Here is an 18,127-nt window from a genome sequence, read left to right as displayed (position 1 = left end):
GCTTCATCGGTCTGCGACCTTCAGCACTCACTGGATCGGTTCGCAACCGAGTGTGAAGCGGCTGGGATGAGGATCAGCACCTCCAAATCTGAGGCCATGGTTCTCAGCAGGAAACCGATGGACTGTCCACTCCAAGTAGGGAATGAGTCCTTACCCCAAGTGAAGGAGTTCAAGTATCTTGGGGTCTTGTTCTCGAGTGAGGGAACAATGGAGCGTGAGATGGGCCGGAGAATCGGAGCAGCGGGAGCGGTACTGCAGTCGCTTTACCGCACCGTTGTGACAAAAAGGGAGCTGAGCCAGAAGGCAAAGCTCTCTGTCTTCCGGGCCATTTTCATTCCTACCCTCACCTATGGTCATGAAGGATGGGTCATGACCGAAAGAACGAGATCGCGGATACAAGTGGCAGAGATGGGTTTTCTCCGCAGGGTGGCTGGTGTCTCCCTTAGGGATAGGGTGAGAAGTTCGGTCATCCGGGAGGGACTCGGAGTTGAACCGCTCCTCCTTCGCGTCGAAAGGAGCCAGTTGAGGTGGTTCGGGCACCTAGTTAGGATGCCACCTGGGCGCCTCCCTAGGGAGGTGTTCCAGGCACGTCCAGCTGGGAAGAGACCAAGGGGTAGACCTAGGACCAGGCGGAGGGATTATATCTCTTCGCTGGCCTGGGAGCGCCTTGGGATCCCCCAGTCAGAGCTGGTTGATGTGGCCAGGGAAAAGAAAGTTTGGGCCTCTCTGCTGGAACTGCTACCCCCGCGACCCGACCACGGATAAGCGGGAGAAGATGGATGGATGGATGTATCTGTGTGTTCAGAACAGGGGCACATACTGTAAAGTATGACATTTGGCAGAGAGCAGTGCCATGACGTTAAAATCACCTCAGTGATGAGATAGAATAAACAAGAGGAACAAATAAATCCCATCACCTCGTACTATGGAATAACCCGTCAGACGTTGGATTAATCCAGAGTTTATAGAAACGCATGTGCTCACCCAGATGCAGAGTACTAACGCAACAGCTACAGAATTAATTTAACAGATATGCATGGAAGATCATCTTTCCAGGAAATATTGCTGACATAATTCACTAACTGATTGACAGGCTGGCTGGTTGATACCTGTTACATAACACATGGATGTTTCAGATAGGGACTGAGGGAACATGGTGTGATTGTGTGTGTGTACTGTAGTTTACTCCAGGGGGCAGCACTGGGTCTTTAGCTCACCTGAAGCTTCCTGCCCACAGACTTATGTTCACCTAAGTGGTGATAGCAAAACAAGTGTTTCGCAACAAGGTTAGGTGGGGCCATGGCTGATTACAAAATAGGAAATACAAAGCACTTCAACATTCAGCCATTTTCTTTAAGTATAACTTAGAAAAGTTGGATTTCCAGAGTAAAAGATGATTGTCTTTCACTGGAAAATGTCAGACCTGCTAGAGACACATATGGATCTCTTTATGAGTATGTGTGTGTATATGTATGTATGTATGTATGTATGTATGTATGTATGTGTGTGTGTGTGTGTGATTTCCTATCTTCAAAACTGACATATTCTGGCACTTCCTCTTCCACCTCTACTTCTTCAGTTTTGGTATTCACACCCTAATTACAGCTATGATCAAGCGCTTATTTAAAGTTAGTTGCAGATAAGCTTTATAGAATAGCAAATTCAGAACTGGTCAGTGCTGTTTCATGTGTGCTGAGATGAGATGGGCATAATGTTCTGGTGTCCTCATAGTTTTGGCTGTACTGTACTGACAGTGCCTAAAAAGCACCTTTTTAAAAAAAATGGTATCTCCTAAAATACAAATTGGGTTTTGCCCTCTGGGGAAAAATAATTGTCTATGACTTATTGAAATTCCTCCTCAGTGGGGCAGCACTGAAAAAACAAATGGCTCACAAAAATGAACGGTGAGAGAGTTTTGTGAACGTAAAACAGGGAGTTATGACCTGAATGTGGCTACAATTATACTTCTTACTGGTATTAAAGGATTGAAGAGGGTCTTCGGAGGTGACAGATCAAATAGAGGAGGGGAGGGGGAGGAAGATACAGAAACAGACAGCGAGGAAGAGAATTTAATTTTTTTTTGAAAAAGAGCACTTTCCTCTCCACTGAGATCACGGCTACCCAAACTGGGTGCATGCATGGTTCAGTGGATGCTACACTTGGCTCTTCTGAGAGAGACCGATAACCTTCAGTATTTCTATCAACAACAACGCCGCCTTGTGTAATCCTCTCTGATGTAAAACAGGGAAGCTCCGACGTCACCACAATGCTAACTTGATTGCTGCTCTAGGAGGATTATTGAGGTCAAGAACAGACGTAAATCAAATACAACCTCAGCTGCCACAGTCGTCTGGGGGGATAACACAGCATATTTGATTTCATTGGGTTCAGTAGAGTTATTTTTATTATTATTATTATTAAATGTGCTATATAAATAAAACTTGATTTGATTATTTGTTGCGACCTGAACAAGCTTCTCCAATTAAATGAAGTTTGAAAAAATATCTCAATAACTATGATATGATCTTAAAGGTCCCTATTATACTCTTTTTCATCAATATATTATAGGTCTCAGATATATATAAAACATGTCTCTGAAGTGTTTGGCTCGAAATACCAAACAGATCGTGCATTGTAGCATCCCATAAACCCCTCTGTTTACTTTAGATGAAAATAAGGAGCCACTCCCCACGATAATCTGGGGGGGGGGTTACCTTGGTTGGTTATTGGCTAATGGTTATACAAGCCAACAAATCCTTATGACATCATAAAGTGGCCAACATCTGATCAGCTCATTTTCAGACAGGTTTTTATATAAATGGATCAGGACAAAAAGAGAGGGAATATTTTTTCCTGAAACTTTCAGAATGTCTTTACACAGACAGGACACATGTTTATGTATAAAAGACATGAAAAAGTGGATTTTGCATAATAGGTGACCTTTAAGGCATCATAAATCCTTATAATTTACCGTTGACTTTCTTAAATTAAACTCTGTATATTCACACGGCTGAAAACTACCAGCTTGTTTACTAGTTTGGGTGTTATGGCCAGTAAATCCATCAGATTAGAGATGTTGTGAATGAGAGGAAGTCAAAATCAATGTAAATTCACACTTCCTCAGACACCATCTACCATGTGAAGGATTTGTTTGACCTATATTCTAAAATGCACTTCAGTCTTCTTCATACCAATTAGGATCACAGAAAGCAATGTGTTTGGTTTGGGCTTCTTAAAGGAGAGGTGTCACGGCCATTTCCACTGATCATAATTCCATTGTTGAGGTATACTAAAATAGAAAAATACTGTGCAATTTTCCAAACTCACATTGGTTTCGCATACAGCATCTCTTTAAAGTATGTGTATTCAGCAGTATTCACTTTCTCCACTAAACGGCTCGCTGCAGCTCTTGCCCCCCCCCCCCCTCCCTGTGAGCACAGTGTGCTCCGATTGGTCGGGACCAGTCGGGACGTTGTGAATCGCGCTGAGCTCCGTGGAGGTGTGATTTCCTTGTTTAGTGATACACAGCGAAACACAGCCAAACTCACCCTGAGCACACACAAAGTCACAGCCGAAGTCAAAACAATAAGTGTGGCTTGATATTGAGTAAGAAAAAGGTTGATAAACGCTGTGAGAATGGGTCTGCAGAGAGAATTTTGCCGCGATCCCAACTGTCTGTTATCAGCCTGCAGCCAGGGAAGAGAAATCAGCAGAGCTGCCTGCACTGAGTGTGTGTGTGAGGAAGTCGTGGATTGGTCAATTTGGACCAATCAGCGGGGGCTTAACGTAACAGCTCCGCGGACGTAACGTAACGGCTCCACGGATTGGCCCATTTGGTTCCGGGTACCGCATGACCGTATCGCGTCATAGTTCTGGGCGTGGCTACTGGGTGCTTCTACGACACAGCACCCAGGAAATAAAAAATGGACAATGACGTTTCACCAACGAGGCGTTTTGGGGAGGTATTTTCTGTTTTAGAGTTTTACTTGCTACAGGGTGTACTTTGAGGGTTTTGACTCTGCACACCGTTTACATGCATAAAAACCTTCATAACACACAAGGGGACGGGTAATAACCGGAAAAGCATGACATGTCACCTTTAAATCTTCCAATGAGTAACTTCTGGCTGTCAGATGAAAATGTCAACTGCCTTAAACCTCTAAAACTACGATATCTTTACAGTAGTGGAAACTAGGTTTGAGTGAGGTTGTCAGACAGACTGACTTACAAGAATAACACCCAGATTTACAAGTGTAGCTCTGCTATGTAAACTAGATGTTAGGTTACATCTGTTGTAGGTTTGCCTTTTCCTACCTGCAGATGGTTGTTCTTGCCAGAGGATCCCACCATGTCCCACTGGCTACAAGACTTCTTTGGCATCTTGTGGTTGCCACGACTGCTGAAGCCACCGCCCACCTCATCGTACGGGTTCTCCGTCACGTTCTCAGGCAGGTTGCTGGAGCTCTGGCTGCGAGTGATCATGGGGACCACCCTGGGGTTTGGCGATGTTGTCTGTTGTGTGGTGGAAACTGCAGGGGACACAGGGACCATGAGGTGTCCTGACAGGGAGGCTGGAGAGTTGGAGGTAAAGGTGAAACCAGACCAAAGGGGCAGCGTGGGGAAGCGGCCTCCACCCGTGCTGGAGTTCTTGTCCTGACCCTGGAAGGAGTTCAGGTTTTCCATGGAGCGGAAAATGGGTTTGTTTGCTGAAGAAGGAAGGAAGAAATAAATAAAGAGATATTTTCCTCCTTTACTTAATAGAAACATCATTACACACATTTTTACTATATAATACAGAATTTAGCTTAAAGGTCCACTATCATACTCTTTTTCATCAATACATTATAGGTCTCAGATATATACAAAACATGTCTCTGAAGTGTTTGGTTTCAAATACCAAACAGATCGTGAAAAAGTGGATTTTGCATAATAGGTGACCTTTAAAAAGACATAATAGAAGTTATCTTTACCTTGTTGCTGTTCATTATAGGTTGTCTCCTTTGGGCTAGGAGAGAGTGAAACCCGTGGCAGTATCCTGAGTTTTGAGTTTAGCGAGTCAGAGACAACCCGGCGCCGTGGCAATGGCAGCGGTGCAATGGGCACCTCGGTTACATAAGTGGCGGGAACATACAGAGGCTTTGTTTTACTGGCCGCTCCAATCCTCCGCACCTGTCGAAGAAAAATAACTATTTCAAAATGCTCTTCTTATTATCTCTAAACACAGCTGATGCATGAACGCTGTGTGGAAATGTGTGATGCTGCAGTTCCTGTGACGTCCAACCACTACATCAGAAAACCCACAACTTCTCTTTTGGAATACAAACATTTTTTCAAACAAGACTTCATGGTTTTAATAGCTAATGTGTGTTTGACATGACATGATGCACATAACATGTTAAGTATGCAATGATGTTGGTATAATTCAATCATTTCTCATAAGTAGTTTAAGGTCTTTGAATAATGAATATTGTTCTTATTGCCAACCAATCTGCTAGAAAGGGTTGAAATCAACAGTTAACTAATCTTTGTATGCATAGTTAATTATAGGTTTTCCCTCTAAAATGCTGTCTAAAACTGTTGAGATATCATGTTAATTACAATAATTATCTTTTTGTTAAAGTTATAGTTTGTGACTATTATAATTATAATTGTTTATTTTTGTCAGTAACAACAAATGGGCTTGGGGCTGAGAGCCACAATCAGGTGTCAGTCTTTATCCAAACTCAAACACTGGAACCTACTTTGAAAACCTTTAAAACGTTGTTGACACTATGTTCATGTTTTATGAAAAAATATCAGGTTCGACCAACAAAAGACAAAACAACGCATTAACGGTTTTCTCACCTGCCACCAGTCAGTGTTGGTCTTTTTCAGGAGAACGAAGCGTTCCCCCTCCCTGATGCAGACCTGCCGCCCATCAGCGGCGCGGTAGTTGTAGTCATACTGAGCCTCGAGGACCACTGTGCCGCTGGTGACCCCACACACTGTCATGCTCCTGGGGGTCACCACAGGCGCTGCAGCGGGCTGCTGGTGCCCCATAGAACGCCGCCAAGACCCCGACAGCATGGCTCTCTGCACGGTCAGGTTCAGCAAGCTTGACTGGAAGCGTGCTGATGCTTGATACTGGCAATACTGGTGATACTGGTCTGCTTAGCACAAGGCAGGTTAGACTGGAGCCAGGCCAGAGCCATGCTCTGAAATATAGATAGAATGGATGGAGAGAGAGAGAGAGATTAGAGAGACAATGAGAACATGTCACCCAGCTGTGTGGAGGTTAAAAGCAAGAGGACATCGTTTTAGAGCTAAAAATGGAAGTCTGGCTTAATCTGGGTAAAATCAACAACATGTATGACAACAAAAACCATCCAGAGACAAACAGTCACTGCCTACTGCTCATCAAAAATGCGGTTTGGTCGGACAAAACAAGACATTTGAAGACATCCCATTGGGCTTCTGGAAACTGTAATGGGCATTTGTCACTATGTTCTGGCATTAACAACCAACAATTAAAAGCATATTTAACTTATACTGCCGTTCTTAATAATTAACTTGTTTTTGATTGATTATCTATATAATTCGATACAAAAAAGGGAAACCTGCTAGTAGCATGTTAGCTAAACTAACTGGCAGTTGGCTTTTGCTTCATATTGAACAGACAGATATGAGAGTGCCATGAATAGTTCCAGTCAACGTGAATTATTATTTTCAAAAAAATGTTTCAAGTTTTGCTTTGTTTAGTTCAATCTATGGTGAAAAAAAATCTTTGTTTGCAGCTTATTTGCAAATAACAAACAAAAGAATGAACCCAGTTTGTGAAAAGATGTAAAACGTTATAGTTAAATAAGATGATTGAACTTCTTTCTACCAGGTATTCATTTAGTTTGTTCCAGCCAGGTTCTAAATAAAAAACGCAAGAGCCAGGTTCTAAATAAGTCCTTTCAGAATACATAAATACTCTTCTAATGGGACAGAGTGACAGCTGCAAGAATTATTTGCATTATAGATTAACCACTTTTTTTTTTTTTTAAAGCTTTTAAATTCACAATAATGTTAAATAACTATTAATCTTTTTGCAGATCTAATGTATTTATTTATAGGTGCAGTTGACTGCTAATGATAATATCTTTTAATAATATATTGTTTTTTTCCACTATCAATTTGAATGTACTGTACTTGACAGACATGGGGATGAAATGTCACTGCAGATATGTGCACAGCGCCACTTTTCCATTGTCCTTTCATCCTGGTAGAGCTAGGAGACACGTGTGAGTGAATAACTCATGCGTTCGGAGGATGTAAGCAGCGCAGTACCAAAAATAGCATTGGTGTCTCCACCTGAGCCTGCATCCCCGAGCTAAACTCTACCCAGCCAAGACCCGCTTACATAAGGCAACGTCTAACTTTCTGCCAGACACATTGCAATACACAGTGCATGCACCCACCCACCCCCACACGCATGCAAAATGCACATAGAAACGTGCACATCCCTAGGCATCTAGCAACAGTCACAGTCAGGCCCAACCCATCACAGTCTGGGTGAGAAGGGAAGAGACAGCTAACAAAATAGACCCCAGAAAATTAGAAGAGACAGGGGAGCAGAGAGGTATTAGAAACTGGACATTGACCACAAGACAAAAGAAAAGAAGAACATTCAGACTGCCTGGGATACACTAGAGAATATCCAAAGTACAAGATATTCAGGAGAAAATAAAGAAATAGAGAAACTGAGACATATACGTATGGATGAAGCTGGTTGGAGTTGTGAGTCATGTGAGGCAAGAGGGAGAGAAGCTGGTTGAATCTTGATAATCCCTCTGTTATTAAAGCACAGGAATGAATCTGTGACCCCCACAGCTACAGAGAATTAGAGTGAAATCCCCGAGTAACAGCATATAGGCTGGAGCCAGACAAATCTACAGAGAGGGCGTATGATTTTCATGGGAGGGCACACAAAACCGTCATGTGCCGCGGCACATAGATCCAATCAAACAGCGTGGCCAACAGCATTGCGTAAAGACGCACACTTATCGCAAATACATACACAAATAAAGGGCAACATAGAAACCACTTTTGAAACATTGTGTGCGTGGCGGCACAAACACTGGTAACTCATGAGCAAGGCACACATTTGAAATAAAAACATAACAGCAACAGCTTTGCTTGGGCCTTAAACTTGGGCAACCGCTGACCGGAGCAGCAAACATAATAATACAGAGCGACACCACATTACACATATTTAATAGACATGCAAACATTCTACTGCTTTATGCTAATAAAGCTGGAGACGCCGTTTGCCTGAAGAATGGAACGGATTGAAGGATTGAAGGATTGGGCTCGCTAACTCAGCCCCATGGTTTGCCGAGGTCAAGCTAGTAACATTTAATTTAATTTAATTTTTGTAGTTACTATCTGACATCACATACATCGTAGCATTAAAGTTCACAGTTTATTTATAAAAAAATAAAATAAAATAAAACGTGTTTATTGGGGGAGGGCAATATGTCAAATGGGAGGGCCTGGCCCTCTCTGGCCCTCTCTGGCCCTCCCACAGCGCCGGGTCTGGCTGGAGCACTGCTGGCCTGGCTGCCTCCGGGAGCAACACATGGGGAACATTTTCCAAGGCACTTGATGAAAGTGTAATGAATCAGAATGAATTTCCTACCACATTAGGAACACATAAATATGGTATACTAACTAGACTGACATCTGCTGAGGTCACTCGACTCACATGACACTAAATCGGCTTAGGTTGTGAGGTAGCTGCAACATAAATAAGTGTGACATCAAACACTTGGCACATTTTAAAAGAAAGTGCTGCTAATGTGTGTTTTTGCCAGATAAATATCCAATGAGATAAAAAAATACATGGGAACCATGCCACGTAAAAAATGAAAAAGAAGCATAGAAGTGTATTTAGTGCATTCCTTTAGAAGTCAGACAGTGTGTTGAACGTGAGTATAACACCATTTAATTGGAAGTTAATTCAAGTGAGACAATGTCAAGTTTGACTGAAAAAAGGTGACTAGGGCCACATTGACACAACGGTCAAATAGTTTAACTGAGCAGGAGTGTGTTTTGTTCCTTTTGCATGTGTGTGTAAGAAGCAGAATATGCTAATTACTTTTTTCAAAGGAGACATAGTCTTGTTTTAAGGCACCAATATCACATAGTGAGTTGTTTTTTTACTGAGTGAGCCACATGCAATATTCATTCCTGGCCCCACTACTTACAGTCTACATTTATAGTTGCCTGTATTGTGACATGTCGGTCAGAGGACTGATTTTAGTCCTCTGAGTGTATATCTGTGTATGTCAGACCATAAATGTAAAGGAATGCAACTCAATACATTGCAGATGTATATAGCATATTGTACTGTGTTATTTTTATATTTATTTATGGGAGGATTTATTCGGTTTATGTGAAATAGAGAATGCTTATGATGCAAGACAACGTTCAGAGTGTAGATAGGTGTACAAGTGAGACCTTGTTCTAGGAAAACTTAAAAAACAGTCCTAAAACATTTGTATATTGATGAGCTGAAAATGATTGTTATGATGGTGCTTCAGATGCTTGAGAACACTCCTCTAAGAACTGCAGCCGAACTCAGAAGGGACAGAGGAAAAAGTCAGAGGTACAAGGCGAGCAAGTAAACAGGACATGACAAAGACGCATCAAAGTTCAACCACAGTTTGGGTCATATCCTCTCCATCTTGCCACTGGTATTTCTGACGTAATACATCTCAGGCATTTTAGTCACAGCCTGTAAATGTTGACAGCCAATAGAGCCTGATTTGTGCAAATACAGTAAGTGCACTGAGTTGTCCCATATAAGGGCTGTGCAGCTCTGAGAGTAGCAGCAATTACTACCAAGCTGAGCCTCGAAGCAGAGAGAAGTGGTTGTTTCTGGCTTAACAATTCTCAGGGAAGAATTACATCAGACCCTGGGTTTGAAGAAAGGTCAAACAGTACAAAGCAGAGTTGATTCACATAACCTGTCCATGATGTTTATCATGAGTTCTTCTCCCCCCGCAGACAGGAAGAGCTTTGAAACGGCTGCACACCTGTTTTACTTTTCCTGTCTCTTTACTCTTCTCTGAACACAGAATCAATTAATGATACCCTGCTACCATGGGGCTTTAACCAACTTTATTTTCCCTATCATTTGTTGAGTTAGGGCTGAAGTTAGACAGAGTTGCTGGACATCCCTCAATTCACTTTGGCACACGTTCAAATGTCCTACACAGGCACAGAAGGCTTTATCGTGTCTTGTGCAAATGAGGCTTTTACAGCAGTGTTAAAGTTCCTGCTCAGAGTTTAGACAATGCACACAAAGGGAAACTGCTGGGAGGTAGTAAAAGTCAGAAATGATGTAGTCCTTCCTCACTTCATCTATAATGGTTTTAATTTGAGTAATTGTGTCTGATTCAAAAGCGGAATGGCAATTTGACAAAAGACAATGCAGGCATTATTTTTGCTATAAATAGTAAAACCAGAGCTCACCAACATTGACGATGGGATGCAAATGAAAGATCAAAATGTGACAATAACAAATAATGATCTGCAAGGGGAAATGAGGCCAGCCTGTGTTTTCATTTGCAGGTCAGATGGCAGTGGAGCGGGCACTGGCGTCACACACCCAAGCATAGAGAGAGGCCCATATGGTGTTAGAGACAGACACAGGCACCATGGGCTGAGGGGCTTATGTTGTGGTGTCAACAACACAAATGGACAGAGATGGAAGAGAACAAACATAGTAAGGAAAGAGAAATCAGGAAGAGGAATGGAAAGAAATGAAAGAGGTGAACAAACTTGGAAAGTGCTTCATGTAATTGTCTGTCTGCCTTTGCTTGAACTCCAACTCAGACTCTGTGAGCATGCAAGTCAGACGGAGCTGAAGAAATTGAGAAAATGTGTGCATGCATGCGAGAGAGACAGAGAGAGAGTGAGTAAGGCAGCGAGAGAGACTCACCATGGTTTTCTAGTCAACAAGATGCACTCAAATCCATGCACGCAACCCCATCGCCAAACCTTAAAAAAGAAAAAAAATGAACATGTATTTAATCAACTGCCCTCCAGCATAATATGAAGAACACCTTTGCTGCCTGGCCTGCAGATTAGAGAACAAACACAGGGGCTTGTGAAAAAGGTGGGGCAGAAAAACCCTAAAACAGACACAACTCCCTCCTGCAGAAAAACACACAATCTCTCTCTCTGATACAGACACACACACACACACACAAAAACAGAGGAAATGACAGAAAGAGCGTCAGCTGGCTACCCATTCATGCAAATAAACAATTTTTGAACTTGAGAAAGAAGAACAAGAGGGAGAAACAGAGCGTGAGGTTTTGTGTGCTGACCAAACAGAAACAGTCCAGCAGCCCAGTTTATTGATCGAGCTATCGATTGTACACAGAGCTGGCTGGTCAACAGTGCCACTGGACATCAGAGAGCCAGCACACAGTCGGCACGGTAACCACACGGGTGTAAGCAGTGGAGTAAGGAACATTATGTTCATTAAGCCTTTCAGGAATTTTGTTCTGCTTTCAAGGGGAGTTAATTGAGTTAAGTGTATTTCAAAATGATTGACATGCTAGACAGACATACCAGTACAAAGGATGTGATGCTTTACCACCAACATTGTACATTTGCAATCAAATCAACAATCCTGAAAGGCCACTAGATTAAATACTTTAGGGATTAAAGGCCCTCCTGCTGGTTTCATATGTTTTGGACAAACATTTTTTCAAAGCATACATCATATCTTTCACTCACTTCCCAACTATCACACAGACATGGCTTTCAGCTCGTCCCACAATGGTTTTAAAACACACTTTTTAGAAGCTTGCTAAAAAATTGATAACCCATCAGCATTGCTTCAAAGTATAAAGCTCTCCTCCAGACATGTTTTATGTATAGGAAAATACTCTGCTTTTAAAAAATATGTTGTTCTTTCACAGAAAATAAATCATGATAACCTACAGTAGTGTTGTTCCATTTCAAATGTTTTACCAATCAAAATGGCTCCTACTGAATGAACAGGTCAATTGTTGGTGTTTCTCTGATGAAGATTTTTAGTTTCCACTATTTTGTCAAAATAGCATTATTCATCAGATTAAGCACGCAACTTTGGTTGATGGCATGTTCGAGGGCACGCTGAGGGGAGGTATCACATATGGTATGCTTCGGAAAAAGCAGTAGTGTTATCGATATGTAGTGTACGGGCTAAGCCATGCATGCATGCATCCTAATGATAATGTTATCATGACACTCTTAAAAAAAACAGTGCCTGGAGGACAGTTTGAGATCGAGACGATTGATGCAAATTAAAATATGTTATAAAATATATGGATGGTCGATGACACGAGAATAATATGCTACAACACGCTAAAAAATATTGCTGGCTTAGGTCACAGAGAACCTGAGATAATACCAGAAGGGCATAACCACAAGCATTACTATTTCAACGAGAAATAAGTTATCATTCTTGAACAGCAGTGTCACAACTTTTCCAAATAGCTCATGCCTCAACTCAAAGACAATTCACTGAATGACAAGTTTAGCTCCCAGAGAGATTGTTTGAGGTGGCAGGGTCGTTCACACTTCACTAAACAGCAGGGCAGGAGGGGAGTGAAGCGTGTCGGTGGAAAGTATGGTGTCATATCATATCCATATTCATTCCATACGTTTGAAGTGGAAAGAGGGCAGCTTTAATAATCATGGCTACATGGTCTTCAAAGAGAGATGAGACATGGGGAAAAGGAGTAGAGTGAATGAGGAACTTCAAAGGGCCAATGCGTGCTACTGTATCCCACATCCGTATACACATAGCAAACACACACACACAGTTTTACGAGCAAAAACTGTACTGTATTTACATATGAATGTCTATAACCAAAAGGTTCACAGGAAATTAGAGAGAAGAGAAATTGCGCCACATGGTACCAAAGACATATAAATGGTGCACCCTGTTTAGCTGTTCTGTTTGTGACAGGATTGCTGATTTAATATCTGTGTCAGCCAAACAGAGGCAGGTCCTTTACAGTGACATGAGCCTTGCTGCCTGAGCATGATCTTATTGTTTCTCATGCAAAAAAGCATCCAAATGTTTTTTCTGCTCAACTGGCTTTTATGTGTGAGGTAAAGTATTGCACCATTTATCCACATCATTATGGGGGAAAGGAGTTGTAACACAGCGGTATATCTTGAAATAAGTGCCTTGAAATGTTCCTAAAATCAATGCTAAACTACACCAAACCTTTAAGAAGAAACTCTACCTGTAACAGATTTTATGATCACAAAGTGAAATCCTTAGACTTTGAGGACTTTAAATACGGTACACCTCTAAGCATTCATCAAAAGTCAACCCTAAATATCCTCTTTGTCTCAGGAGACTTCACAATATGTGTAAAGAAAAACACATTCTATACTTAGAATTCAGACAAAAACAATCTAGAATAAAGACCTACTGTACAAATGTCTTTCCTGATATTTATGAATGAACTAATTTAAACATTTAGCCATCAGTTCACTGCCAGCTTGATATGCAGTTCTACTGAGGACGACCATGTGAAGGAGCACTCACGGTTTCTGTGGATGTACAGTTATAACTACTACTGCTGATGTCTCTCTCTCCTTATGAGACATATGCCTCAAGCCAAAACAGCCTTTCATCCTCCCAAAGCCATGTATTATTGATGATCAGACCAGAGAGAGACACACTGCTTTTCCCAGTGTGACAGCTAGCTGCCTGTGTGAACGTGTGTATCAATGCATGTCTCTGAGTGTGTGTATAGGCTTTGTGTGTGACTAAATAGGTGGGCTGGATTCCTTCAGTGATTAGCTTGTGTAAATTGAGATCCAATCAAAAAGCAGATGATGACATTAGCGCAGCCATTGGCTCATGCGCTCTACTATCATCATGACAACAACCTCTGTGGCCAACTAGCATCTCCAGTGTCTGCACTATCTATGTGTGTTATTCCTTTCTTGTTGCACATAACAACATGTGTGTGATGCCATCATTTCAAACGTTTGCCGATGCAACACTTGTGTTTACAATGAACCCTGCAGCCTGCATCGACACACAGCAAACTTCTTCAGAAAGCTCACTTGAATAATATTCAAGTTCTTCTCATTTCCCCCATTTGAATATAAACAACCACCAGACAGGCCAGCGTTTGCCACTTAGGCAAATTAGTGCAGGATTGCTAATTAATTCCAGCATCACATTTTTAATAAGCTCAAACATTTTAAAGAAAAAAATAAAAGGTGAAATTCATGCTGCAAGTATGTTGAATAATAGCACGCTTATTTCGCTCTCTGAAATAAGGGTTAATGCTTCTTATTTTAATAAGCAGCTTTTATTAGATATGAGAAAATACAGCAAGAAATATGTAACGTAATATTAATTAGTATTTGAGGGTATATAGCTATGACATGCTTTCCAAGAGGAATGAAGGGCCACGATTACAATTGTTGTATTGTTTAATCAATTAACCTGTCATAGGCATTGCACAGTGAAATATGTTTGTTCCAAAAACCTATAATTATTCCATTTACAATCATATAAAAACACAGAAAAGCAGCAAGAAGTTGTAGTCAGTGAATGTTTGCCATGTGCTTGAAAAATAACTGTAGATTATGATTCAGTTATTATCAAAATGTTTGGCAATCCACTTAACTCATTATTTCAGTAGTAGCAATTACTTATTATCCAAAATAAACATAATCATGTTTTATTTACATTCAAGGTGATGTTTGACCAAAATGTGCCTGTTAAAAATCATCAAATATCGAGGTATTCCTGCTTCACCATTTTCCCACAATATTCTTCAATTGAAGAAAATAAAATAACACAATAAAGCTTCTCTCTCTGACTGGCCTGAAGGCTTGATGCTGAGCCTGTGGGAATGTGTGGTACATTGATGTTTCTAATGAAGAGCGCTGAGCTCCATTGATCCACCGGGGATGAGAGTGAGCTGTCAAAAGCTATCAGGCGAGTCAAAGACCCACTTTCAGCCCTGTGCAGCCGGAGTGAGCACGATACTGTTGGGGCACAAGGAAGAGAGGCTAAACCTCCTAAGGCAAATACTATAGAGAAGAAACACACGCAGACACTGCTTTGATGCCTTCACAGCATTTGGGGGTAATTTGTTTTGTAAAGGAACATTACACAAATAACAATAAGGGACTACATTGTAAAAAAATGTAGAACACACCATGTGATCATGGTTTCATTTTGATTATCAATTTGTTGACTGTTTCCTTGATTATTTACAAAGTTACTTATTTAGGAGAGCCAAGGGTAGGTTCTTCTAATGTCTTTATACATTGAACAAAAAGTCGTAAACCCAAAGGTTTCCAATGTACAATGAATTATATTCATGTTGTCACAACTATTTAAAAACGACTGTTTTTGTTGGTGTTTTCTTATTACAAACAAATGCAATTATTAATTAATTATCAAAATATTTGCCACATTTCAGCTCAGATACAAACTTTATTTTATTTCAAATGATGTGAAAGAGCGTGGACAGCGATAAAACGTGGGTGGTGTTTTAGCCCTGTATGACAATAGGCTAATATTTATCATCTTCTCAATGTCTGTGGTTCTTTGCAGAGTACAAGATGAAAGCACTAATCATTGCACAGATACTAAGTAAATGCAGGATTAAAATGGATTAGAAACAGAGCACAGATGCGGTTGTAGGTGGAGCTACCATACTGTACAAAATGACATGGTAAGCTGCTTTCATATAGACAATACAGTGGGGTGAGAAAAGAGAAGTCCAGGTTTAAGCACTAAAAACTTGAGAATGACCAATGTAACTTTGTTAGTTGTCACAACTAAATCACCAACCCCAAACAAAAAAATGGATGGATATTTTATTTCAGAGCTGTTGTAAATATATCTTAAAGTGTATCATTATATAATCTGTTTGAGGCTCCCCTAGCTCTTGAAACTTGCCACATGACAACTTTGGGTCATGAGAACTCTTTTGTGACAAAGAAATTAGGTCAGGGGGTAGAAAACTTGAGAAACTAGTAAAACCGGATTGCATTGACAGAAATTGAAAAAGACAGCAAGTTTATCCCAAATACAGATCCATCAACATATGACTGGATCTGAAAAAACGACATCTGTCAGATGTGTTTATTTTGAAGGATCATATGACACACGTTTGTTGTAGCTGTCACTGTAAACACACACATCTCACACCAGATACACAAGACTTTCTCAAATACCCCGAAGCAGCAGAATAATCTGACTAGCTTCAGTGTCCAAATCTGTCTTTGACACTGCATCCACAGCAGCAGTCGGTGAAGCACACTAGCAATTACAGCAGACTTGTAACCCTCCTGCTAATACTGCACATAGGACAGGGCACTTTTAATCAGTAAAAGTTGAGACTGAAGAATAATCTTCCAAGCATGTGTCGTCACAGGCTGGCGAAAAGGGGAGCAAATCTCCTGCTTTGCATGGATTTAAGAAAGATTATAAAACAGAAAAAATGCAATGCGTCAAACTGTTTCCATCACACCCTGTGGTTAACCCGTCCATGCACTGAGAAGGATGTAAGGGCTAAAACTCGCTTGCACTAGCCTGCAAATATTTGTTGCATGACTAAAGGACTGTCCTGTGTAAAGTGTTGAGATCAGCAATTTTGATCATTGTGACAATTAAAGACATGGGAAATGGAGATTAACAAAATGAGGTCATGCGTCAGTTCCATTGTAGTAATGAAATATGTGAGAATTATTAATCCTCTAAATAACTAAAGCATACATACAGTATACTATTTTATTCTAATCTATACTACTGTGTTTCATTTTGCACAATTTTTATTTTTTTATTTTGTGTATCTTATGTCCTATAATATATTGCATTGTTGGAGGAGATGTTCATTGCCATAACTACACTGTAGCTACTGGGCATATGACAATAAAACCCTTCAATCTTGAATACATATATCACAGCAAAACTCTCAAAAGTCTCTAAAAAGTTCAAGCGTTACAGTGAAAGGTAAAGGGTTGTGTTGGGTCAGGTTAGGTTTGTGGCCCTCTGTGGCTCTCGTGCAGTGCACCAGCTGAGCTCGAGCGGTTGTGGCAGTGCAGGGCTACATGTGGTTTGAAACCATGGTGTGGAAATATAATGAGTTGTGTCGCTTGCTATTTTAGTCATTTAGTAATTGCAAAAGGTACAGTCTGACCTATTTATGGAGGCAGGACCCATTTGACTAAACATTAAATATGAGGCCTTCCAACTGGTTTGCACAAATGAAATAGCAATATGATATTAATTATTGTGATCTTACATATTGGGCTTAATTTTCTTTAAATGTAATCAATCCAAAACATATATTTCAAAATAAAGCCAACAACTTCCATATATGTACAGAATGTTAAGAGTTCAATACAAATATCTTAAAGCTATGAGATGAGTTGTGACACTTGTATTCATTCTGAATGTGTCATTAGTTTGAGTGAGGACAAGGGATTATTTGAAACCTGTATTCAGGTGTGGCATGTGATAAAAAAAAATTTAAAAAATTGAAAGAATAAATTAAATAAATCCAAACGATATTTCAATGTTGTGATCTAATGATACTCAACAAAAACATAGCTATCTATAGTTTCACGAATACGACAGTAGAACAAATACAGATGTTGAGCGAACTGAAGCGCTTTATCTTGAAGTAAACATTTCGTGCAGTAAATGTGATGTGATATTTCACAACAGAAAACAACTTGTCTGACCGAACAACTCTGGATAAAATCTCGTGTTTGCATCTGAGGAAGACATCACTCACCTTGCAGCGACGTGATGACAGCTCAATTGAGTTGTTTGGAGTGAACTGAAGAGACAGCAGGAGTTGCGCGTTTCTCGTGGGATGAATACAAATGATTAACTTTACAGTATTTAGCTTAACGTAAGCACAGAGAATAACTTCACGGTACACTATTACAAATTAACACTCGTGGATGAGATTGCCACTAAATTGCCCGCTGCAGCGCATTATGATACATCCTCCTGGCGCTTTAAGCGGATAAAAAATAGCTTTCGCTTTTTTGATTTACTGTTATATGATTGGCTACAACGGCGCAACCTGATTTTATAAAGAAC

The 18,127-nt window shown here is 40.6% G+C and overlaps 1 protein-coding gene across 5 annotated transcripts in view; it reads right to left on the bottom strand.

Moving 5' to 3' along the window:
- Window positions 1–18,055, bottom strand: part of arhgap9 (Rho GTPase activating protein 9) — a 43,348-nt gene extending 25,293 nt beyond the window's left edge. For 2 of the 5 annotated variants that reach the window (XM_034198249.1, XM_034198252.1), the window contains exons 1-5: window positions 17,814–18,054; window positions 10,970–11,028; window positions 5,845–6,194; window positions 4,971–5,169; window positions 4,315–4,706 (exon numbers count right to left, since the gene is read on the bottom strand). In XM_034198249.1, coding sequence (XP_034054140.1) covers window positions 4,315–4,706; window positions 4,971–5,169; window positions 5,845–6,066 — 813 coding nt within the window. In that variant the 5' untranslated portion in view covers window positions 6,067–6,194; window positions 10,970–11,028; window positions 17,814–18,054. Of the gene's footprint in view, window positions 1–4,314; window positions 4,707–4,970; window positions 5,170–5,844; window positions 6,195–10,969; window positions 11,029–13,585; window positions 13,765–17,813 lie in introns of those variants that run through there. The other 3 variants (XM_034198253.1, XM_034198250.1, XM_034198251.1) reach the window with 3 other exon arrangements.
- Window positions 18,056–18,127: the final 72 nt, after the last annotated feature.

The sequence above is a fragment of the Gymnodraco acuticeps genome, unplaced genomic scaffold (genome assembly GCF_902827175.1).
Source record: "Gymnodraco acuticeps unplaced genomic scaffold, fGymAcu1.1, whole genome shotgun sequence".
NCBI lineage: Eukaryota > Metazoa > Chordata > Actinopteri > Perciformes > Bathydraconidae > Gymnodraco > Gymnodraco acuticeps.
The sequence above is the reverse complement of the archived record's forward strand: the minus strand, read 5'-3'. Positions and strand labels throughout refer to the sequence as shown.